The sequence below is a fragment of the Caloenas nicobarica genome, chromosome 8, assembly GCF_036013445.1.
Source record: "Caloenas nicobarica isolate bCalNic1 chromosome 8, bCalNic1.hap1, whole genome shotgun sequence".
NCBI lineage: Eukaryota > Metazoa > Chordata > Aves > Columbiformes > Columbidae > Caloenas > Caloenas nicobarica.
The window spans coordinates 4,240,733-4,267,418 of NC_088252.1; the positions used below are offsets into that span (position 1 = coordinate 4,240,733).

The 26,686-nt window shown below is 38.8% G+C and overlaps 1 protein-coding gene across 5 annotated transcripts in view; it reads right to left on the reverse strand.

Moving 5' to 3' along the window:
• ARMC8 (armadillo repeat containing 8) overlaps positions 1-26,686 on the reverse strand; it is a 67,647-nt gene that overhangs the window by 27,038 nt on the left and 13,923 nt on the right. For 4 of the 5 annotated variants that reach the window (XM_065639689.1, XM_065639692.1, XM_065639688.1 and 1 more), the window contains 4 exons: positions 24,856-24,927; positions 9,666-9,808; positions 9,468-9,565; positions 2,934-3,026 (listed from right to left, as the gene is read on the reverse strand). In XM_065639689.1, the coding sequence (XP_065495761.1) occupies positions 2,934-3,026; positions 9,468-9,565; positions 9,666-9,808; positions 24,856-24,927 (406 nt within the window). The remainder of the gene's footprint in view (positions 1-2,933; positions 3,027-9,467; positions 9,566-9,665; positions 9,809-24,855; positions 24,928-26,686) is intronic. The other variant, XM_065639690.1, reaches the window with a different exon arrangement.

Consider the following 26,686-nt stretch of genomic DNA (forward strand, 5'->3'; position numbering starts at 1 on the left):
ACTGTGAAATTTGAAAAGTTGGTATCTAAATGCAGATCTACCTTGGCTCAGGGCTGCACCACCAGGCTTAAGATCACAGAAGAAAACATTTTCAGAACAGGCTTGGGAGGCAGCCACCTTGATTACAGGCTTCACCTCGGGTCTCTCCCAGACACAAGATTTTAATTTTCAACTGGTGGTGAAATTATTACTTATGCAGAGATGTCACCACATTAAAATATAAGTTCCAGGACCATCTTTCCAAATCATTCACACACCTGTGTGTTTCCAAATGCATACCTTATCCCTTTTTATTTGACCATTAAAATAGTAAAGCTTACCTACTCAGATCACTTTCTCTGGAAACAAATCAACTGTGATAGAATCTTAAAAAAGCAAACTTTGACTTGCATTTTAGCATACCACGTATATCACCCTGCTTTCAGTTTACTTATTTGCTTACATGTTGATAGAATCCTGGCTCCTTGTGCTAAGAACTGCATCTGCTCCCCCTGTAAATCAAGACTTTCCCTTGCTTAGGATGGCTCTTCCCCAGGGTCACTGTTTTCCATCAGTTAATTTTAACTCTCAAAATGCAGTGAGAAGCAGTAAAAGTAAGCAGTAAATGCAGAAAACAGCAGCAATATGCTAGGAGCCTGAATTGAGGATTTCCTAGCTCAAGAGAACACAGAAATTTCAGCAGGCAAGAAAGAAAGAAAGCTGAGTAGACCAACCAAACCAGATTTTGGTAAGGAAGAGAAAAAATGGATGTACAAGATGTAAGCAGAGAACAGTGTGCAGGGAGAAGGAGGGTAAGCACTATATGTTACTATTAGTTTAAGGAACAAATCTACTAAGATGAGAAAAAAGAGGAATCAAAGCATCAATATCTCTTATAATATATGCCAAACCTTACCTAAATACAAAAACTCATAGTAACTTATCTCTTCAAGAAAAAAATTAGAAAGGTTTTCTCACTCATGGCCTTTCTGGGGGGGAAGATGGAGTCTTCATTAAAAATGTAGTAAATACTAAAACTTTGAGTATTTTTTTTTAATTATAGAACATATTTGCCTATCCATATGTATCAGAAAATCCCCTGCAAAGTCTGCTTCACTGTATTTTGTTACGTCTGAAAATACAGTAACTGACTTTGATAATCAGACCTGAAACCGAAGAGCTTAACAAAAAAAAGGGGGCATTTTAGATTTTTTTTTGAACACCTGCATTTGCCAGGGCAAGAGAGAAATAAGTTCTTCATCCATTTAACATATTTGATGACGTTTACTCAACCTCAAGTATTTTTCTTTGTTATGCAGCTAATGTTTATTCTGTAAATGCAGCTAATTCTTAATACTCATACCCAATTCTTGTGCATTCATGTTTCTATCTGTTCACACAATCAACTTGTTCTTTCCAAAAACTTGGATTTTTCAAAATATTCACTGTAAAATGTGTTGGAGTGAGATTCAAGGGGTGCAGGAGGCATCCAAAACAGTGAGTTCGTAAGACTTTCGTTACTCTACTGTTGTTAAGTGACGGGGCATTTGCTTTGTTAACAATATATTTGATCTGTATGTCACCAGGAGTTACTGGAGCTACAAGAAGTAACTCTTTTGGAAAGAGACGACAGTAACTGTTTTCCTGTTGGATTAATTACCTGAGGTTACTCAGCAGTTCTCATACAGCCAACAGGGTTTATATTGCTCTAGAGCAAACTCCCAATTGTATAAACTGACTTCTATACCACCCTATAATCAGCTCTGTGCTATTTTTCTTGTAAGTCAACACAGCGCCGTTTTTCACCTGTTCAAAATACTCAGCCTAGTAAGGAGACTTTCAAGGGCCACAAACACGAGATGCCTCACTGCTACATTTTCCCTCTTAAAATACCAAATTCTTTACCCAATATTAGATCTGAGCTTCCACAGTCCAACGTAGGATTCTGTCTTAATGCTTTCTTTAAACAATTGTATAAATCTTGGCAACGGAATTATATTTTTATGTCACACTACAGTTTTCAGTCCTCGGTTTCACTTAACAGAAGAAATGCAATTGGATGAATGTTTACAAACAGTCAAGGTAGAGAAAAATACATTTTTAACAAAGGAATTATTCCAAGTTCCAAAAGACTCATTACAAGTGATAAGGTGGAAAAATATTTTTTGAGGTAAATACTTAAAAAATTTGTAAATTTTGGAACTTTTTCATTTGTTAGCCTGGGAGATAAATACAGTCTATGGTCTTTTAGTTTTAAACTGTTTCTAAAAGGGAAAGATGCTGTACAAATCTGATTTCCTACACTGAATTATTTTGATACAGTTACTGTACAGTCCATGGGTACAGTAACTACCAAAAATGGCAACAATAATATAAAACCAGTAGTGTGTGGAAACTTGGAGAGGGAGAGGAAAAGAGAAAAACCTGTGTTTGGGGTGGGGTTGCTGCTGTTTTTAAATTAGTTTTCCCATCTCAAGAGAATTGCATTACATAGCGGGAATGAACATGTATCTGGATAAACCTGTAAGTGGTAGAGTTCAAGGGAGAGGAGCATTTTTCTTCCTCTCAACCTACAGTACCTCTTAGAAAACTTCTCTGGATTTAAACCAGCTGTCTTAACAGCAGGTGCAAGAGCTCTGCAAAGATATGCTCCAGAGAAAATAAATAAGCCTTCCAAAAATCATACTGATAACAGTGAGGACTGATATTTGCCTAGACTGCTGACTCTGTTTAGTAACCAAAGGTACAAATAAATATACACATCCTATAAAAAAAAGCACTTATTTGCATTTTTTTAACTGTAGAGAAACATATATCAACCCCAAGAAACCTGTCAGCAAATCCAGTGCTATGACAGTTCAGATGCTGTCACAAAAGGCACCATCATCTTACACAGTTTCTTATATACCAGAAACACAACAAGTTGCATAAATAAAATGTATTCTCTTCCTTACTTTGCAGCAATGTGAGAAGATCTGACATATGTATTCTTGTGTATATCGAGACCTACTGAGCAGTGCCATGAGGTGGGAGATAACTGTAGCATCCTGGAAACAAGTCAGAAAAGAAAAGAGTGTTAACACTGTATTTCAGCATCATTTCTTCATAGTTTATTGTTTAAAAGAGCACTCCCGATTATCCACTCAGTGTTTCCCTTCCACTGAAACGTGTTTGAACACAGAACAACTCAATTAAAGTATAATAGTACAGGAGAGACTTCAAGGCACAAGTGATAGTTCAGAGCCAAATCCTCACTGAAAAAAACAAAAGGTCAATGCAAGCTACATATAAAATGTGTGGGATTTGTCTCCAGAATCTTTACTTCATGAGAAAACAATAAAAGAATGGGGAAGGAAAAAAAATGTACCAACTGCAAACATGATCACTAGAAGCAATTACGTCAAGAGTTGTCTCAGTATTTTCTTACTACAAGTGTGATTTACTTACCTCTTCGTTTGGGCTCTGAGTAGAGAAGAGCGGGGGGAACAAGGTGCTGGACTGAACAATATACAGTCTGCCTTGAATTCTATGGCGCTCACTTTCTAACCAATTAATGTGAGGTAATAATTTCCTTTGTCTTTAAATCAAATACACCCTATAGGCTCTATTAGGTATCTGTGACACTAGTGACAGAGGATTCCAAATAAATCAGCAAAAGAAAATGGTTATATACAAGTTCCCTTTGAAAACACATCCAGTTACTTAAGCTCTGTGGGAAGTTACAAAATTATAACATTTTAAAGCTTTCAGTTACTTTTGCCAGTACATTTTATGAGCGGCAACTGCAAGAAACACTGATCATTTTAGTTTGGCAAGGCGGTAAACCAAATTACTTCCATGAGATAAAGAGTGCAGAATAGAGAAGATGAAAGAGTTTTCCTTTTCAAAGAACTCATGCTATATTGACCCTGCATAACTCAGACTCTTTGTTTTACCTGCAGGAGAATGACGAATTGCAACCCTCTGGCTAGGAAGAGATGAATTAAAATTACAGCAAAGTCTTCATGCTCCTCAGCTACTTTTACAGCAAGGAAAGCAGCACTGCCCTCATTGTTTTAATGACTACAGCTTCAGAGATACACAGCTGCTCATGAAAAGTTTGATTTCCCAATTATTTGGGAAATTCCCAAGCACTTTTTTATATTAGCAAAATAAACATGTACATCTCTCCTACTCATATACATATTTGGGATTAGGCAAAGCTTTGCAATATTTATTTTTTTATTTTTAATACACATAGAAACACACAGAGAATAAAACCAACTTGTTTCTACCGCTTCTTTCTCAATAAGTGGGAAGAACCAATGCACAACAGCATCATTTGCCATTTCGGCATCCTATGGAGAGAAAGTTCCTTAGTAGAAACTAGAGTTCTGCCTGGTACACCAGCCATATACCCACGCTCACTGCACACTTACGTGCTTAGGAAAAGCAAGGGACGAACTATTCTAAGCAGGATTCTTAGGGTCTGGTCATCGGTAGCTCCATCTGATCTTCTGCCTTTGCATATGGCATATACACAAACACGTATTTCTTTGCAAATTCAGAACCCAAAGGCCTGCAAGGAGCTGCTTTGGTTGCAGGGCGATAGTAGACACTAAATCCCCGAGTATATTGTAATAGCACTGATGGACATAACCATACCCAAGTGTCTCTGGACTCCCCCGGACACAGGTAGGCCTGCAGCCGCGGGTGAACTAAGTGTGTTTGGGGCATATCCCAAGCAGAACAGCAGATTTGCACGAGAAACCAAAGTAGCAGCCATGAGACTGGGCTGTTTCTGATACCAAACATTCTGACCGAACATTTCTGGCGTCACCGTGGCCCCAGCAATAGTGTTGTACATATGACATAAGGGTCAATAAATCCTTGCAATCAGAGTAACGGTTCCCTGAACTTTTACCAATACATAAAGAACTGTATGATTACATATTCTGGACTAGGAAAAAACACATCTGAGAAGTGATTCTTCGGAGATTATCTTTTATATCTTCCTCATTTTGTTCCATGAAATCTGAAATGTTGTGGGTATGAAAAGGTTAAAAACTCCTGGGAAATTGCAATAGTGCTTCCTTAATGCTCATGAGAAAATGTTAATTTTGCTCCTTGATTCTGCTAAAATATACCCAACTTCCATAATAATTTTGGTATGTTTATCAGAAAATTATCTAGAAAGAGTAAAAAGATATGCGGACATTACTGACTTCCAACTAAATGCCAATTGTGATTATGTGTCAATATGAGGTTACACACTTCCACGTTTTTTCCTCATATTAATACTTCAGTAACAAAGGATCTTTCTAGCAATCTTAGCAAGCAACATTGAGTCTACACTCCTAATTTGCAGTTAAAACAATGAGGTTCAGAAATCCATTAAAACGTTGTCTGCTAATGAAGACTAGCTCTAGGCAACTTATGACAAATATCTTATACATCACATGTGTTGTAACAAAATTACTACCCATCCAAACAGAATTCAGAAAGAGAGAATTAACAGTTGCTTTTAACTGCTTGGATCCCCAAACCTCCCTACTTTTTTCATATTCCATTTTAATGTTAAAACAAAATTTGCAAGAACTATTCTTAAAACTTTTCTTTTTAACAATTATTGTCCTTTTTTTCAAAGTCAGAGAACTGAAATTCTTATATTCATCCAAATAACTTAAATTCAAGCTCTCTAAGATAGAATTCATGATTTTAGAACTCTCATTTTTAGGAAACAGTTCAGATTAGAGAACATTTAGCCTTGCTGCACGGGCTCAGCCAACACAAGTCAGGAGGAACAAGAGAAGTAAAGCGTTAGAAGGTGACCCAGATTCCTCCTTTAGTAACTGCGCAGCACTGAGCTGCGATGAAAAGTGCGTTCACTTCACACTGTGGTTTCATTGCTTGCTAAATACCCGGTTATTAATCAGCGTAACATAATCTGCTCTGTTCTGTAGCCTTGTCCTCTTTATTGTTCCTCCTCCCCTTCACCAAGCCTGGTCGATCACCAGGTGACATTGGGTTTTCTATCCCAAACCTGAACAGGAGGAATGCCTTCCACTTAACATTACTGGCTCACGTAAGCTGGAAAAATGAGATTTCTGGATCTTCGTTGTCTCAACAGCAGGGAGAACCTTGTCCTGCTGCAGAGCCTTCATTCTCCAAGGTTCCTGCGAGGACAGACTCACTCGGAGCAAGGAACATACCTGCTGCCTGCCTCTTCAAGGCCAGCGTAGCAGCTGCAGATAGCAATTTCTCAATAAATTGTACCTGGATCCCACTAAGGAAAATGGGATCGCAACTGAGAACATCTGTAAGGGAACATGCAGAATACCTGCATGGGCTGGAAGGGTTTTGTGCCGCCAGATCCATGCTTTTGTTTTAAACAGAATAGCAAAAGCTGAAGCAACAGGCTATCAGTCAAACTGGATTTGACTTTGTGCTTGAGTCTACTCAGCAAGCCAAAACCACACCTAGCTACATGTACAAAACACCTGCAAATATAATCTTACGATTTAAAAAAAAAAAAGTCTGCACATATATCTGCATCTCAGCAGATCCCTCACCCTGGGACTCCATGTCATTCCTCATTTCCGTTTGCAGGACGGTCAATAAATCGGCATCAGCACCAAAACCCGTACCATTCCCATGGAGGAAGTCACCACAAGATGCCTTTGCCTTGCACAGGAGGGCTGGACCCAGCTTGCTGTTCTGCAGCAAACTTGCTGTAAGATTTCAGTATCAGACACTACAAGTCTGGCTTTTTTGGGAGTTCGGTGTTCATTCAGCTCAACACCCACACAGATGGGTCTTCACATTTTCTCATTATAGGTTTTAACTTCCTATGGGAAACAGCCCAAATGTTTATATCTCTGTATTTGGAACTGAACATAATTGCTCAAAACTTCCAGGAGTTTATCGTTCAAGTTCCTGTGTATAAGTAAAGGTTCAAGAGGAAAGATGTAGTTTCTGACACCTAGCACTTCTGCTGGGAGAAATATTCAGGTTATTGTGGATGACATCATGTTGTTGTTGTTGTTTGGGGTTTGTTTGATTTTTTTGTTGTGCTGTTTTTTAAATGAGATTTTATGTTTATTTCAAACAGCTCTCATTAAAACACTTGCATATCCTTGATCTTAACTGAGAAGTCCTCTGAAACCTCCAGAATGACTGTAAAATCCTTGGAGACATTGAGCTAAGTCATAATATCTTGCCTTGGAAATAGTCCTGGCCAAGGTTTGAGAGACAGCATCCTCCATGCAGTCAAACCACAAAGAAATTCTGGGAAAAGTTTCTATCTCGGATACAACTCGGGAACGAATTTTTCAGAAGTCTTCTCCACAACTGCTGGGCGAGAATGAAAAGCCATTGACAAACTTAGTCTCTTACCTTTCAAAATAGGACCTGCTAAAGGCAGAACTCAAGAGGCTGCTGCGTGAGCCCTTTCATTCATTCAGGACCTGAAGCTACCTGGAAACGGTGACAGTTCCCCTGGAGCTGTTGTGATCAGAAACACAGAGGGAGCATGGTAGCTAAACAAGAACTTTAAGTTCTTCCTGTTATTCTCAGTATCGGAAAAAGGAGAGTGTCTGCCATAAATTGTTGATTAGGCCCATAATTACTTTTTTAATTGCAAAGACAACTTCTCAACCGCTGCCTTGTGAAGCACGGCTTGCAGCAGGGGCTATACCTTCCAAGAGATACAAAAATGTCTCCTCTTTTCAACAGATCCATATTAATTACTTTTCAAAGCACGGTTTTGGGTATTCCCACAGGAGAATCAAAAAAGCAGCTGATTTGCAGAAATAGGATCTTAAGCACAGTCATAAAATATTCAACTTTCAGGTGTCCAACTGGAATGGGAGATTGGAAAATGGGTATTACAGCTATAACTAAAGAACAAGGGCACCCTCACCAGGTGGTTGTTTCCTGTAGCTCTGGTTAATTAAGGGACATCACACTGAGCTGAATAATAAATGGAGTAGCAAGAGTTCTCACATCACTGTTGTGTGGCAAGGAAAATAAAGGATGAAACAGAAAACCCAGTATCTAAGGCACATTGTTCCCACAATGTCAATGGTAATTTATATGCTAATACTGGTTATTTCACATTTCTGTACATACTCTTCCACTTTCTCTCCCTTCAAGATATCAAATCTCTCCTCTGAATAGGGAGCAACTAACAGCCTCCATTGAGCACTGATCCCCAGGAAGAGGTATGGATTGCTGACAGAAATGATCTTAAGCCCTGACTTTAGATGCTGAGAGCAGGAAGCAGGTGCCCCCGTAACGATGAACTCTTAGAGGTCGACTCACGGGAATCTGGGAGCGTAAAGTGGAGTCAAAGGAAGGAACAGAGGCACAAGGAGGCAACTCTCAGATCCCTCAGGAGAGGTGCCTTCAGTGGTCACACATACAATCTGCATTGAGGCTTTTCCTGCTGAACAATCAAAAAAATCAACTGGAAAAAAACAGCAGTGAACAGTAAAGAACAAAGCTGGCTGATTACACGTACTACATGCAGGAGTAATCTGTGAAGAGCTGCAGAAAGACTTTGTGAGATGGACTAACCAGCAAATGAAATTCAGAATAGGTGTATGGTAAAATTGAGTCCACAGAGAAGTTTACATACCTATTTCTGGAATGATAAATGTAAGAAATCATTAGAAAAAGAATAGCGAACAAATCAGGCATCATTACAGAACTGCATAACAACTAATCAAAAATCATGAAGAAAATCTGCTGAAGACTGCTAACACACAGAAATTGTCTCTAGAAACGACAGACACACCTGAACCGTGGAGAAAGTATGAAATCACAGCCCGCTTCATCCCTTCCACTGAGATGAAGGAAGAGGGAAGCACACAAATCCTTCTTTCCCTTCTTTCCAAGTGACGGTGACCGATTTGGGGCTGCCAAGAGACAGCAGTGCCTGCAGACAGGGCTCCGCATCCACGGCTTTGCCCTGGCACCTTAACACCGTCAGCACCCCATTGCTCACGTGCTCCAAGCGGAACTCAAGATTATACAAACAGCGGGGACGTTTTCTATCCTCCTGTCACTTAAATGTAAATCACACGTATATTAACTAGAAGCAAAGGAATTTTGGAGGTGAAACTCTTCAACGTGAAGTGCAAAAACTAAGCAAGCACCCTCACGTCTGGTGTGGGAGCACAGTGTCAGATAAAGTTTTAAGGTTCAGAAACTAACTTTTGCCTATATAGCTGTGATAATGGTACCTGTGAATACAATTTATTTACTCCCTGATATTGCACATAGACCTGAAAATTTTAGATTTTTTCTTTATCAGTGTGCTAACTTATGGACCATGCCATATTAAATATTGCTATAAAAGTTAGCTGAGCCAGGTGCCCTAAGCACAGTTGAGAAATGCTAACATTGTTGGTCAAACAAGTCCTCGTTACTACTGCAGACAACAAGACCTTTCACTCCCACCAACTCTGTAGGTTTTAAAAGGACACAATAATCTGCTTACAACTTACTGTGTATAGTAGATCCTCTGGAGTTACAGGACTGATGAAAATGGTACGGAGACATCGCAGGCAAGCTTCGATAAACTTTAAATCTGGTGACAGTAATCCTATAAATATAGACAAAAGCCACTATTCAGTTTCATTATCTTTGCTTATCTGAGTACTTAAGGAACATTTACTAACCTAGATCCATTAAGGGAAAAGTACCTTGCAATAAGGCTGGAATAATATGGCAGTCTAGTAGGGATTTGACATTATTCTCTGTACCCATTGCAAGGCTTCCGAGTACCACTGCGCATTCTGTTCTCAGTTCTGTGCTGGAGGTTTCTTGCTGAAGTAAATACAGCAACCTGGAAACAGAATTATTTTTATAGGAAAATTCAGACAGAAGAGAACTTTTAAGTCTAGTAAAAAAAAAAAAAAAATCTGAATCCTGCTACGTAAAGACGATGAATTCCTTAATACAAAGATGAAGACCGAACAAAAGAGTAAGATGAACACTTTATTCGTAAGAACCTTCTTATATCATGCATTCCTACACAGGTTTTACTTGCTGTTATGGTAGAAAGATACCACATAGTTTTTTCTAAAAATGTAGTGCCACAGCGCCGATATCTGGGATGAGGTTTTTCAGGATACCAGGAAGATCCCAAATTTCAATTAAAGGAAATGAGTCTGCAGTTTGACGTCAATGGGAAAGGGAACCTCATGCATCTCCCCTAACACCTAGGGACATGATTACCGCTGTCATGATGGTTGTTATCTTTGGCAGTGATTTCTTCTGGGTCACAGCTGTGAAATAATTCCATCATTAAGCACAAGCATGTGGGCTGAGAGTAATCTGAGTTTTGAACACTGAGAAATGAACATATATGAACACAAAGAAAGTCCAGAAAAGTTTTATGAGCAGGAAGGCAGCTGAATCACAGCTAAACACGATCACTTCAAACCTAAAATACATCTTGCCAAACACATTCCTTGAGCCCAAATCAATTTGGATTCTTTGAACAGTATCGAGATACCCAGGAGCCCCTTTGAACACATTTTAGATTATATCAGTAGAGCCTGAACCACAGCAGAGGTCACCAACTAAATCTGAGACATACAAAGTGCCCAGATAGCAAATGGATTCCCACCTCGCATCAGCACAGATCATCACTTTGACATTCACACGGTTTATAAGCTTGGGATGAAAAGCATTTAACTTGGGGCTCCCACGTTAGATACAAGGTGACTTGGACACAGAGAAACAATTCTCTCTGTATATGCAACATACATCACTTTTCTAGATTCAATGAACTAAGACAGAAATATTCTCAATTAAATAACACTACTCTCTATAGTTTGAAATGGTGTCTCCTAAAGCCAGGCAATATACTGAAGCTTCTCTAGGAGCAAAAAGGAACCAAAAGCCAGCACCTACCCCACTGCTGAAGAAGAGAGAAATAGCTACTCGGGTAAACAGATCCCTGAGCAAAATGCCCCAAAAGTTGACTTCCTAAATCAAACACACGGGGAAAAATAACCAGAAACACAGTAGCTAAATACAATTTAGCTACATGGGACTGGAAAAGGCCACCAAGGGCAGCGCAAGTAGCCACACAACAGGCAGTAACACAGAATAGTATTTTTAACACACGTTTCCCACTTCTGCAAGGCAGAAACTGCTTCTTATTATAGAATCCCCTACATTTGAAACCTAAAGTAAAAGGCCAACAGATGTAACTACAGCATGTCACTGGAAGAAAGCTGTGAGATCAAAGGTCTCTTCAATGCCTACAAATAGCACATTCATTACATAGAATTCAGACTATCCCAGGTAGCAGGTAATTTACCAAGCTGCTGGAAAAGAAGAACAACAAAATAATCCCCCGTTATTCCCTAACAATTTATTTGGATTAAAATTTTTCTGACTGTGAATCTGCTTTGCTCTAAAGGCAGGTTTGACAGCAGCCAGAAAGTGGAGGTGCCACTAGTATCACTCAAAGCACACGTGTACCTTTTGTGGGATGTAGCTAATCTCATGGTGGGAAAAAGCTCCAGAACACAAACACATGCTAAGGAGATTAAATATCATTTCTCCCTGAACACAAGCAACACGGTTGAAACGTGGCACAAAATTAACGTGCGAGATGCAAGTAACCCAAAAGCACAGATTATCTTTTTTCTTTTCAACTTCCTTCAGATTCAAAGGATCCCACTGGCATAAATTCAGAACGGCATTGATTTCCGGAATCATCGCTGTTTTCTTTAATCCACTCCTTCCACAAACTCATCAGAAAAAGGCATCCAGGCTCTTTGTCCTCGCTTATCTTTTTCACCTGAAAGGCCATTTATCCCTGATGTTTAGAAACCTCTTCTAATTTCTTGTATAAGTCTACTCCTGAGTAATTTACATCAATTTGGTATTGCATACATATTATCCTTTAATTTTTAGAAGTCTTCTCATTTCTTACAGCAACCAGCTAACGGTCCGGAGGCACTTTGGCCCCGGCTGCCCGCGTGGCTCAGTGGGGCTCACCCGTCTGCTCTTCACGTTCCTGTGGGCACCTTCAACACCGACAGAACAAGGAATGTAAAAAAAGCTCAGGTTATCAAAATTAACCATACCTGTACTATCAGCTTCTAGGAAAAGGACAACAATTATACCTAAGGTAATTAAATTACATGTTTCTAAATCTACAAGTTCTGGTACTGTATTATTTGAAGTATCAGCTGCGCTATGTTCAAGGTAAAGATCAGTGTCGTTTCTGAAAGGCTACAAAAGAAGCAAAATACACAATCAATGTTACGCAAAGTCATCACAAATAAAAAAAAAGGATTCCGCTTTCAATCCCAATCTGAATGGGACAGAATAACTTCCCATTACTGACTTCTTTACAGAGAGCTGGGTTTGTTCTCTGCCTTCTAGATCAGGTTATGGATAAACAGGCAATGTGCGAACGCACAGAGCGATCCAGGCTAAAATTCATCCTTGAAAAGATGTTTTTTCTGGACACTGAGCTACTCCAAGTAAAGTGCAATCTCATCTACTGTTCTAACTCTGATTGACATTCACTAATTGCCAAGAAAAATCCCTTATTGTAGAAAATAATTTGACAGGAATTACCATGAGCAGATCAAAAGACTGATTAATTTATTGCAGTAACCTGAACATCTGTTTTATTTTATCACCGAAGACCTGACTTTTCTCAACACATATACCTTTTGTAAGCTCACGTTGCAGAAGTTTTCAACATGCTCTATTTGTAACCCCACTGCTAGAAACAGTTATATATCTTCTATAACCTGTATTGCTTTATTTCGCAGCAAAAAATAAACTTTTTTTTTTCCTTTTAGTATTTAAAAAGCAAGCTGAAAGATTTGACTTTTAAGAGCTGGCAATTTAAAAAACATACTGACAACTACCCAGACCAGCCAAAACCAGAAATCAGCAACAACATACATACAATCTTTCATCTCTGCATGAGGAATAAAGAATAAAAAGCTTTAAGTCTGTTACCAAAACGATTTAGCTTCAGGTAGAAGCAGGTTATTAAAACTTACTTCGTACAATTATTTTAAATGATAGAGTATATGATATAGTCATTTTAGTATGACTTAAGGCACTTGACCCCTATGTTTCCACTATGGATAATGTTACAGAAAAATACCTATTCTTAGATCAGACCATGTAAGATCTCCAAACCCCAACTCATCCACCCAAAACAACCCTGTCCCAAAACGAGAATGAAGACTAAATCAATTCTTTCACTGGTTATTTTCTAACAAGCTTAGCAAGCCATTCAACAAGCTTTTCAGACATGGAATTGTCTGGGGAATACTAGGAGACTCCTCTGATGTAGGTGTTGGCAAATACAGATCTAATTACTAATTTTAAAGTGTCAGTGATGGTTACTTTTTTTAAAAAAATAGCTTTCAATAACCTAGACACCAATTTAGAAATACAATAATATTTTCTTCCATTTTCACTGTAAAGTCCTGAAAATCTGCTCTGAGATGTATCTTCCCCGTACAGATCACACCAACAGCCTTCTCTGATTTTAAAGGACTTTGATAAATAATCCGTGTCCAGAAATGTTCGGTCGTGTTTCAGATCACTTTTTTTTTTTTTTTTTTAAGAGGGAGTGCTACAAAATCCAAAAGCAACCTAAATTCTGAAAGTTGTTCTCTTCCAAAGAAAATAATTGCTATTTTCTTTCCCATTAACAGTCTGCACTTGGAACAGACGTTACAACCATGTTAATGCTAAGGAGTGAAAATGAAACACGGTGACTATAATCTATAGTCTTTCTATGCGTTTAAAATAGAAATCCTTAAGTACGCTTTATAATCGGTGAAGATGAAAACTTAAGTCCCGGTTTTACATACAATACTTTTTAAAAATATTAATAATATCCTTTTCTAGATCTTTAAAATACACTTGTGTTTCAGGTGAGGTTTTCCACAGAGCTAGACATCCATATTATAACATCATCTGTTTATTTCTATAAAAGAGAGAACTGACACCAAGTAACATTGCAAACTGAGTAGTTAAATAAACTATAACATTATGAAGAGTTTCAAGTGAGGAGAAACCATATAGTTGCTAAAGATGAAACTGTGCATTAATAAACTACTGTTAAACATCCTTTTATTGTCACAAGAAACACAGGGATAGGACACTAATGTCCATCCTGGACTGCGCTGATATTTCCAGGGTCTAGCACAAATTCAAAGATATTTGTAATACATTAATATTAAAGAATAAAAACATAGAAAACTGGCATGTACATGCAGCAGATAAAAAGGAAGGTCATAATATGGATTTTTGAAATTTGAAATAAATAAGGTACTTGTTCATAGCCCATATTTTTTAAGAACATGATGTCCCCGCTTAGCCTGGATCCCTTATCTCGAGCCTTATTCCTTATCAGCCAGCCATGCAATTTGTACCAAACCTGCAGAAATTCTGGAACAAGGCTGTGCTAGAGTCACCTTAACTCACTTCTGTAGAGCCCGAGAGCTTCAGGAGATGCCAAAAGCACAGAACAGATATTCCAAAACAGTAAAAAGGTGCTAATGCTCTTGCTGAATCACTCGTCAGTCTGAGATCCCGCAGTAAAGCTCATTACAATATAGGAAATGAAATAAAGCTAAGGGACAGATCTTGCAACATCTTCATAAACATTAATCCAAGATTTGATGCTAAGTAGTTTAAAACATAACATTTGGACTTTTTCAAGCTTCTAGAAGGCTTCCTTAAAATATTTTCCCATAATGTTTATAAAGAATACAACTTCTTCCATTTGTCCCTGCACTTCCAAGAGCAATTAAATGATTAAAGCCTGTTTCTCAGATGTACGTAATAGTGTCCAGGCAATCATATCTAAATGAGGTAGGATGGTAAATCCATCCAGAGAGACACTTCAATGAACTCCATGGACAGCCTAGAAACCAAAAATAAGGTCAGGTGGAGGCATCATGCATTTTGAAAAACTGATGGGGATTCACCCAGGAAAACCACACAATATTCTAGATCAAGTAGAAAATTTTGAAGGAAAGTAGCTGCTGAAGAAATGGTAACTACAGCAGCTTAGCAAGGAAGAAAAACAGTCCAGATTTTCCTTTCTTTTGAAGATTATTGAGATGGGTGCGGTGCATCAAGTTGTGCACTGTAAGACAGACTTGCATGATTTAGACCTCATCAGTCTGGTCTGAACACGGACCACACAGTCAGCAAAAAACAACAGAAATTTACTCTCTGACATTCCATCCCACCTACAAATTGTCAGAAAATCTCTGAAGCTCTTCAAGTACCTGGGAAGGGGACGAAACTCAGCTGTTAGTAAAAGAATATTTTCAGCACTTCATCAAGCTCCACGAGCAGGCATGTGGAAAAAGAGCTCAGGGTAACAGTTTGAGTTATAGTACCATGATTCTTAATATACCTTTTATCCAAGTATATGACTAAATAAGAGCTTTAATTCAATCATGATTATCTGAATATTTATTATTAGTGCCTTCACAAAACAGATGAATGCACTGTTTGCTGGAATGGTGATGATTCCTTATTCTACTTTGGGAGATGCCAGTCTTCCAGTCCATTGCAAGAAGGCCTGAAAACTATACCATGAAAACATATGCAATGAATATACAGATGAAGGTACTACCGAGGCATATTATTTACTGCTGGCTTACAGAATGTTGAATAAAAAGCTAATGTATGCATAGGGGTTGACCTCTGAACAAGTGGGAAGTACCAGTGAGCATCAATCCCAAACTATGAACTGAATTAAAGTCTGAGAATACATCAAACAAGACGGGAGAGCATACAAATTTTTTAAAATGTGCTCTTTTGAATGCATTTTAAGCATTAATTTTCAAACAGTATTAAGAGGAAGCAATCACTGGCCTCAGAACTTTCCAGCGCAGGAACTGAGTATCTTTTTAAAAGTACACAGAACAATTTCTGCAAAATACATGAAGTGACAAATTCAATAGTTACAGATTCTTACAAACAAGGACTCAAATATATTAGCAATTTTTATGGCTTTTAGTCAAATAGACATATCCTAAACTGAGATGTCACAGTCTCACTTCTGGAAGCAACGAGTTAATTCACAGTCTCCTACAGTTGGAGCCAGGAGGTCTGGGCTAACTCTACTGCCAAGCTAAAAAACCCTACAAAGCAAAGACAACTGCTTCTGAAAAATTTCATACAAAGCAAATAGGACCTGTCAGTTTTTTTAAAAAAGCCAAGTTGAGAAATGCGATGGTAGGACTCAGCTTCGAACTATACTATTGAAAATGTTCTGACTACTTAAATGTCTGTAAAGGAGACAGTAACACAAATGCTCATTGACGTGTGGATTACAGAGAAAAACACCCTTTACTTCTACAGTATTCTGGTGCTGCGAGCAGCAGGGAAGCAAAGCTGCAAGGAAAGCTTTTCCTTTAGGAACCGAACAAGGAGCCTCAGCTTACAGCTCTAGTAATTTATTCTAATGCTTCAACATTTTCACTTACATTAAAGTTCTATGATTTGTTCTATATATATCACAACTTGCATCCAATCTGACTTTCGTTCGCTTAATTAATGTTGAAGCATTATAATAAGGATTGAGCAATGAGGTTTGAACTAAAAACAAAGCACGACACATTTCATGTAAGAGTGAATAAGGACTACAACCAAGTTTTTCCTCACCTTTCTCTTTAATGAGTTTCATTTGAAAATAACTCTAGCTACTCCACATTGAGCCAGTGCTGTCTGATTCACCTTTTTACGGCATATAAACACTGCTAACCTTCTTCCCAGTTCTTACCCCAAGGCGCTACAGCTCTCTAAAGCTGTTCACATGCACACACTTTTAGGGTAACTTGAAGGATATTCAAGTTGCTACGGTATGGCCTCCCTTCTTTGTTACTAGATTAAAAAAAAAGCTCGCAACCCAGTGCATTAGCACTATCAAATCTCCAGTCTGTATGAGCTAAGTTTATTTCTTCCTCCCTAAGATCACTCCACAAGCCATTTAGCAAAAAATAAACACATCCTTTCCTTGCAGCCATTTATACTGGAATACGTGGGACCACCACACAACCCCTGAAGACCGACAGGTAGATTCACATGAACAGCACTCCAAGTTTTTTAACTTCCACAGTGAATCACAGTGACTCGGTTTAGCATTGTTTTAAAGTGCGACACAGGCTCAGATATTTTATAGGACTAGGTCAGCTGCCTTCATCAAAGTCAGGCTACTTTTGAGATTATGCAAGCTTTTTGTGTTAGAAAAAATGTGTTATAGGCATTATAAAAAGCAACATCTTCATCGAGTCTTGCTTCAACCATCTCACCACTTTGCTCAAGACCCATGTCCTATCAATAAGTTCATTGGCGAACTGTTCATTCCACCTATGATTATAAACTACACCCATGCAAACATTATTCTAAGTCTTCCAGAAATTCCTCTGTGGAAATATTTTTCCTGTGTTGAAACATTAGTGAATCAGACAGCCTATGACCAGCATTTGAAAAACTGCTGTTCATTTAGACAAACCAGTTTTAAAAGGTGTCTGAGGATGCTAAGCAACCTTAAAACAAAAATTAAGCTATTTTTTGACTTCCGATTCACCTGCATTTTGAAACTCTCCATTGCATACACTATATTCCACTCCATTTGATATCACCGCCCAACATTCAGTATCTGCACATGAAAGAAGATGTCAATAATACATTTTTGAATACTTTTTTTTTTTTTTTTTTTTAACAGATTTGACTCTTGCAGCTCCTTAGGAACAGATACCATGAGATATCATAAAACTAAGTTTCAGCTTTAAAAACATCAGGTTAAAAGTAAAATCCTAATAAAAATATACCATTTAAAAGTTTCTATTAGAAGTACAGCTTATATTAACGACTTCCTTTTTGCTAATAGAAAAGGCACTTCAGAGACAGAGGGCTGCGCAACTTTTAAACAAAAAACAGCTCCGATACAATTCTGCTGACTGCAAATACTTGCCTTGACTCTCATGTACTTCACAGCTTGGTTAGAAGAATATCCTGCTTTAGTCATACATAACCCTCACGGTGAGTGTTATTCCTCATAAAGAGATGTATAATTATGTAAATAGGCCCTGACTCCTGACTTTTTCAAGAAAAAAAATCAAGGACAACCACAGGAGGCCTATTAGGGCCTCTGCTCTTCACCTTTCACCACTTAGAGCAAAGAAAGTCTTTAAAAATACCAGCATTGCAGATGAAGCTCCTTCACCTAAGTGTGCAAACCATGAAGTCTGGGCACAGTACAAGACACAGAAAATCTCAATGTGAAGTCCAGCCAAGAATAGAACAAGGCATCAAGAAGCAACTGTGCCTTGTCCTCATAAGGACGTCCAAAATGTTTGGACAAAACGCCTCACTTACACGCATTACAGAGCTAGTAAAACTGCCCAAATGTGCAGTCTGAGTTCTTGAAAGCAAGCTGGTAACACACCAGAGATCATGAATGTTTCAAGAGATGTGCATAATTCATAACTAGTACAGTTCTTATTACCACCACCAGCAGTGGTCATACAGTCCAAGTTGATCCAACACCTTACAGCTTCTGCAGTCAGGAGGTCAGTAACATGGGAACGAGGATCACACAACCAGAGCTGTGAGGAATCCTGACAGATCCTCTTGTCACTGAGCTTGCCCCAAGGCAGGATCAGTCACTAAATCATTTTAATTTACTGTCTTGCTTGTTTTTCAGTACTTCCCTTGGTGGAGATGGATCGCATTATTGCCACCAGCAGCCTTTCAGCACTGCAAGGTGCAGATGTACATACATTTTTCCACTACTACAGGGCAGTCTTCCTCTCTCCTATGTCTCTGCTCATCTGTTTGTTTAACAAAGAAACTGAAAAAATAAACCATCGCATGCAAAACCACTCAACAGCAGACATCATTTACCATCAGTCACATAGATAACAGAGGAGAAAAAATAAAAACAACAAACCACACAAATATTCCTCATACCAGCTTCCAGCATTCATTGGCCCTTCCCACTTCACAGTACCAGAACTTTTCCAACAAGAGAACTCTTTTTTGGTGGCTACCTTAAGATGAGAAGCTAGAAAACATGCAAAAAATTATCTGCTGTCATTGCTAAACCTAATCACACCTGTCTAGTAAGCCAGCCTCAGACTGCAGTGATAACTGATGGCCAAGTTTGTGATCTGAAACAGTTCAATGGCTTTACTGCCCCAGGTACAAAGAAGAAAAAAATCTTGTCAGATCCGTGCAAGTTAACTCCTAATCCACTACTGTGCTGTTCCTTCCTTACCAAAATTCAGTATCGGGTCCGTGGATCAGTGCATAACTCCAAAGGTGGTTTAGCGAACCTCTGTCTAAAACCATTTTGGGACAGCACTGGCTTCAATACTGCTCTGTCTAATCCTAACCAGACAGTAATGACCATGTCCACCAAGCACAACATGTATTTGCACAAATGCATCTTTCATGCATAATTTCAGCATATGAAGTCATAAATTAAGAAATTAAGACTTTCATTGAAACCATACTCTCGCTCATAAGGGAGCATTTCCTTATACTAGTTAACAATGGATTTAAAAGCTGAATACTCAGGCAAATGCTAATATACCCTGTCTGTAAAGGAGACGGTTCTGTCAAGCACGTACTTGCTTTCCAACGGTTAAAGCAGTCCTTTAGGAGCAGCATTATAAAAGACACTAATTAAATGAACTTCTAGAGTGAGTGTCTGAATTCAAGGGTAACCCCAAGGAAAAACTAGACATATAAAGGCATTCTTCATTAAATCAGGTTACAGAATCACAGAACAGATGATGCTGGAAGGGAACTCTGGAGATTACCTAGTCCAACCCACTGCTCAAAGCAGGATCAGCTACAGCAGGTTGCTGTATTCCAGCCACGAGGCCAAGCTTTCCAGGACACAAACCAACAGACATACTTTCTTGGTGTTAAACCAAAGTAATACGCGCTATATGCACAAGCCTCTCTACTCCTAAATATTGAAACGTAGGCAGTATGTTGCTTGTCTTCTACTTCAAGAGTAAATGAATTGTTTAACTAAGAACATCATCTGACATTTAGCTGAGTAACTCCAAGAGAAGCTGAAGGCAACAGGCTGGTGCAAAACCAACCTAAGTTTTCTTTTTAAATCTCAAAACAAAAAGACAACACATTGAAACGCTTCAAACACTATCACAGATATGTGAATTCCTCTACTTACTTATCAGCACATCCGTTTTAGTTTTCCAGTATTTGCCAGCGAATACTGCATGCAAAATCTTTACAGATATTTTTCTTGTGTTTAGTGTGGACACTAGCCTATATAAAATCTTTTTCCTTAGCTGACGGGCTTTGGGATATAACGGAACCTTCCAGTTAACAGAGAGATATTCTCATCTTATCAGTAGGTTACACAATTATCAAAGAAGCAATCTTATTTTTTGGCAAATTCTAAAAGAACACTTCCTGAGGGAATTTGATTATGTTTAAGAATAAATTGAAACATAAAATTTAATGTGTGTCCATGTTAGTGTGTTCACAGCCCTGAAAACAAGTCAAAACCCCGTGAAATTGTTACTAGTTTTCGTTTCCGCAGACAATCTAACACTATGCTTCGCAGAACTGAAATCTCAAATGGTAGAATGGGTAAACCTTCACCAGCTGTTCTACATGTCATTTAAAATGTGCTCCAAATAAATTCAGAAATAAAAAAAAGCCCAACAGTTAAACAGAATCCCTAATAAATGACTTACTGAAACGTGAAAATTAACTATGTAAAGTTCTTTGAGGTGCACATACCTAGAGATAGGCCTTTAGCCTTGGGAAGAAGTATACCACCCTGTTACAGCTCCAAACAACTGACTGCGCACCTAAAGACTCTGCAGAACAATCAGCTGGAAGTTAGAAAACCACTTCTGGTAAGTGACAAGAACAGTGTTTTTGTTATAGGTTCTGAATGATTAGGTTTAAGGTTTGATTTAAAAACCACTGTAGTCATTTTGGAGCAAAGGAAGAACTGAAGCTCCTAAAGAGAAACCAGCTCTGAAGCGGATTAGACTTTAAATATTAAACTCTCAGTAACTATTAGATAAGCAATAACTTGATTCAGGTAACATTTTTGACAAATTAACCCAGGTCAGAGCTTTAACAGGTAACCACAATGTACAGGAAGACGAAGCTGTGCCCTGATGACTGGAGTTTAACACTGCCTTCTCTACCCCCCGCCATGCACCAGATGAAGGAAAAGAAAGGAAATATATCATGAGCTCGAAAGGCCCAACTGTTGACTGGACGACAAACCACTGAACATTGTATCGTTCAGGGTACCACAAAGTGGTTCATGGGCCTGCAAAACAGAGTTATCAAGAACCTACTCTCACGTTCACTTCATTAAGCTTTTTTGTTTTCCAATTCCATCTGTGTTAAGTCAGAGGCTTTGGGCTGTTTACTGCAGAATTCAGAAAGAGCTTAAGAGTGATAACTTTTGCCTACAACAGAACCTAACTCACCCACTAATTCAGTGGCCTTAAAACGTAGCTGACGTGCAGTTTGTGGGAAAGTGTTTAAAGGAGGCCTCAAGGTACCAGACAGCGGGGAGGGAACGTCTACTTAGCTTCTGAAGTTACGTCAAAAAAGGGTGAGATATCTGGGTGGTCCTGGTGACCACTTCAGAGAGTGTTTAGTTCCCCTGTGCCTTAGGTGTCATTAAATGGCAATGAATATGATGACACAGTAAGCAAGCATTTTTCTAGCCTCTATAATAAACTCCACCAGAAAGCAGCTTTGATTACAACTCAGACTAACTGCTGCTAAATGAACATTGTTCCCTTAAGTCAGAAGTCCTACCAAGATGACTTAGAAAAGAAAAATGTACATTTGAACTGAGGACTCAATCATTTTCTTGAGATTTAGGACGTATCAGCAACTGACAAAAAGCTTTAAATACTGAATTTGGACTCTGACAAGGTGTCTGACATGTTGATAATTACAAGAGCTGCAGTATTTGTTCTTATAAAACTGTCAAGTGAAGGAGCACACCAATAACTACAATGGGCTTCCTCATTCTCTGCTAGCACTCGTGGGGCAGAAGAAAAAAAAACTAGAAAACTGAAGGACAGTACAAGTAGTAAACCATTTTTAGGCAAGGTTGACTTTTTAAGTTGGCCTGCCACTGAAAAAACCTGGTATTACAGCATTAAAATACCTTTTTTCCCATCGAACTTCAGAAATTTTACTTTCTGGGGCTGCTACTAAAAAGTAACAGTTTCAAAAAGTAAAACTTGTGCAGTCCTGACAGAGGTGCCTTAGGCCAGCATTTCATGCCAATGTAAAGGAATAATTCTCATTCTGTAGAGTGGAAGACATAGAGAAAATAGTTTCCTAATAAACAAATTCCACATTCAGGCTGGCTACATTTATATTCTTAACATCTAGGACCATTTTTGTGTACACATTTGTACAGCTCTTAACACTTCTTAGTTCTTAAGTCCAGACATGGCGATTCTGCAAGCTTTCTTCTGTCAACTTTTTCTCAGCACCCTCTTCAGAACAAGTGGTCAAGAAGCAACCATAGGTCAGACTGAACTTCAAAGGGACAAAAACCTTCCATTTATGATATGGATATATCCCCTTTCTAAAGGTGACACCACTAAGCAGACAGCTCGTAGACTCAGGAGGCCACTGGCCTACAAATGACAGTGATTCAGCCATTCTTCCCCAGCATATTCTTCCTGTATGGTCTTCGAAGGACTTTGCATTTCTTTCCAATCAAGCAGCAGTCTAATATTTTTAAATCATAGGGACACTTCACACCTACTGGTAGTATTTGGCCCAGTTTCAAATATAGGATGCAAGTCTAGGAGACCCATTTCTAAACCTCATGAGTCTGTTCTAATATTTGAGCATACTGTTTTCTTTTCCACTAAGTAACAGAAATCTGAAGGGGTTCTTTGGGTCTAAAGGGTCTCTTTCTCAAAGTTTGCTGGAGGAATACTTGGGGAAGAAGAAGAGAGAAGCAAGAAATGAGTAAACAAGAAGTTGAACCACAGGACAAAGCAGCAGCAGCAGAATTTTAACAATCCTCATGCCACTCCAGAGCAGAATCCACTTCCCTTGGGAGACTGCAATCTAACTCTGAAAAGAAAACTGTTCTCCTCATCAGCTTTGCAGAGGAGACTTTAAACAAAGAATGCTAGCTTGCTTGCTCCTCTTCTTTTTGAGGGAAACATTTGACTTTGCAGACTGGAATTCCAAAGGTTCCCGTACCCTAATGGCTTCAGCAGCCATTTCACGAATGAGAAGGCATGTTAAAAAAAGCCAATGAATTCCCACCACCGTGTTAGAGAGAACAACATGAGTTCTCTAATCCAACTAGTCTATAATCTATTTAAGTCTGTCTGCAACACCTTGAGGAAATTCTAAAGCCTTCTGAAAGGCACCTGGGGGTAGATGATGACACCTAAGTTTTAGCCAGCAAGAATCGTCTTTTCTCACAATAACCCAGCCAATTTACCTTCATTTATGCCTCTAGTCTGAAAAGCCTTGGCATTAGATTTCCTGTCATTCGAGGATAACTTGTACTGAAGTGAGGAGAAGCGTAATAGTTCACCTTTTAAGATTTTTCCAAACCCAGTCATTTATTTATAGTTATAATTAACCATACAATTTACTTGGACAGCCAGAAGGCATTAACAACAGGAAAAACAAACCCAACACTTTTGGATTTTCATTACTGGGCACGGAACAAGTAACAGTGGAAAGCAGGACAACTGAAGGAACGTGAAGTCCTACACAATTTAAGAACAGGCAGGTTCTAGATCTTCTAGATCTGGAGATCTTCTGTCACTCTTAAAACAGGAACCACAAGAGTCAACAATAGTCACAAGAATCTCTTAGGGCTTGTTGCTGAAAAAATGTCCTTAAACTTCGCATAATCTTCAACAAATGCCCACTTCAATCTTTCTGTCTCATGTGAAGTCTTCTCTTCACCTGTTCATAGTTGGTCAAAACAGCAGATAATTCAGCAGGTTTTGTAGAGGGCGTTCCCCCATAGCTAATCCCTAGAGAATTTAAAGGACTAGCCTTGATGACAACTCAATCTGTAAATGAGAAGATATTTCCCCGCAAGTAAAGTGCTTTTTTTGCCAAGCCAGAAGCAGCTTTCTCAAGCAGGACAGTTTGGGATCTAGTAGCCACTTAAGTAAAAGGATCGCAGGTGGGTCCCATACTCCCAGCACAAGTATTGCAGTGCTCAATGTTCTCCTTCTCCACTGCTGCGCACTGTGGCTGAAAGCAAGCTGGAGAACAGGGGTGAAATGAAAGCTGCAGTGAGCAATCCAGCACCTAAATTACCTGGTAAATTTGTACTAGTGGAATCAGGATCCGGAAAATGTTAACATCAGCTGAAGCAGTAATTCAGCAATAAAGTATGATCAATGGTTTCTAATCCTCTGAAGCAGGTGGAAAAGACAAGCAAATTATCTCAGATGTTTAATATTTTTAAATTATGTCTTAACATAACCTTACACATTTTCAGTTGTGAACTCACCAGGCAATTGGCTGAAGAACAGGATTAAGATACAACCACTTTCATCCATCATTAATATCAATGTCAGAAATTAAGATTTAATTCCTGCGCTGATAAAGTTTAATAAAAATCACCAAGACTACTTTAGAGAATCATATGAAATTCTAAATTAAAAGCATTACTCAACAGCCTGTTTTGTAATACATGAGTTTAACAGGTATTTCAAGTATCTCTCAGATACGTTAAAGAAAGTATGCAGTCAACTACAATCAAAGTTAAAACAAAAAACGTGCCTGCGATCTAAGGATCATTATTCCAGACCTGTTGTGAATCAGTGAAAAGGAGAGTAGCAAAGGACATACCTTGGAACTGCTCCCAAAACAATCAAGTTGGCTTTTTGTTTGTTGTTTCCAATTACAGCATTTTTCATATCTCTGTAAATCCAGAAAGAAAAACAAACCCTGGTAAATTATGCTGAGGTACTGAGGGCTTCATCTATAGAATTTACTATTTCCACGAAGGCTTGTCAAGTAGTCTTTCCACACGTCCATGCTGCCCCTTCAGGCACAGTTTGCACAGCCCACAGAGAAACACCCCAGAGCTTGGGGATTCCATCACAGCCCAGCTTATGCAAGTAAGCAAAACCCAAACTATCTCACATTCACACCAGGCATGAAGCAAAACTAGATGTACTGGTGCTTTGTGCCCATATATTTAATAGACTTCTAAAAGAAAACAAACACTATTGATTAGGAAATCAAATGTTGGTAGCTTAAACTGTTAACCAAATATTCTACTGGATGCAGGAAAAGACAAGCTGAGCGAAAAAAAAAAAAGGGGGGGGGGGCAGAGGCAACAAGGAACAACCACCAGTGTCCAGACACCAGGCTTTCACTCTCCTCTTCCCCACATGCTTCCTTTTGGGAATTTCAGCAAAACATCCAAACAGCTGTATGTCAAAATCCCAGGAATAAAGTGGAAATGAAGGCATTTTCCTGCCTGAGAGTTACTACAAGGTTAAACACATTAAAGGCATTCATACTATGGTAAAGGAACATCTTAGAAAGAGGACACCAGCAGCATACATTGAGAAGTCCTATGAAAATGTGTGGTTTGCAACTTTGTTCAGAGAATTGCTACTGTATCCTAAAAACCATCCCCAACTTTTAAAGATTTTTTTTTCTTTACACGAACATATTGAAAATACATGAACATCCAGAGAATCTGAAAGAAAGCTATCAACTTACGATCAGTTTAAGAAAAATCAAGCTAACACATTTCTAGAAAATCTTCTAGTTATAGAGATCATTATACGAGCAGAGAACAAAACCAGTTCAAATTCAGACAATTCTTTATCAAGAAAAAATAAAACCAGGTTGACTATAGTGTTAGTAGTTGCTGATGAATTAATCACTGGCTATGCCCATAATCCATTCAAGTAATTTGGCAACTTTAGTGGTTGCTTCAAGTTACCATATTTTCTTACCACTATCTCACTCATTCACCTGCTATCTCTTACAATTTGCAGATGTAGAGTAGCCCTTCTCTTTAAGAACCACCCTGACCTTCATGAACACCACACAGTCCTTACGTACCCACCGAACGTGCCAATTCCACTGCAATAAGCATTTGTCACAAGTGTTAAACTCGCTTCATTAGAGCAATAAAAAACTTCTTAGCTAAGGCAGGCAGTATATGGACTGGCGTGAACAGAACCTTTACAAACCTCAATTAGCAAAAGGTACTTGCCCGTTCTTCCTGAAGTATTTCTCCATGTGACTCGCTCTATTCCATACAGTTAACCAGCCACAGAAGAGTGTTCTAGGAATTTCAAGCAAATGGAGGCTGTCTGACTCATTCAAAACTTTGACTGGTGATCGTGGGGCTCCAACGAGGGAGCAGCATTAAAGGCAGCTGAACGCTGAGCTGCAGTTCGTGTATCTCAACACAGGCAGAGCCAGGAGACGACACAACAAGTGATCCATTACTGACCAGGAATCTGCCCACCCAGCACACAGCTTTAGGCAGCTGAGGATCAGCAGAAAACATTGGACCATTCTGTTCTGCCTCCCGTAAGCTGGGTAACTTCACACCACAAGACAGGAGGTAGAGGAAAAAGAGCAAGACCAGAAGACAGGCTAAGCTGGAAACTCAAGAAAATTTAAAGAATGGACTCGATTTCACTAAACTTGG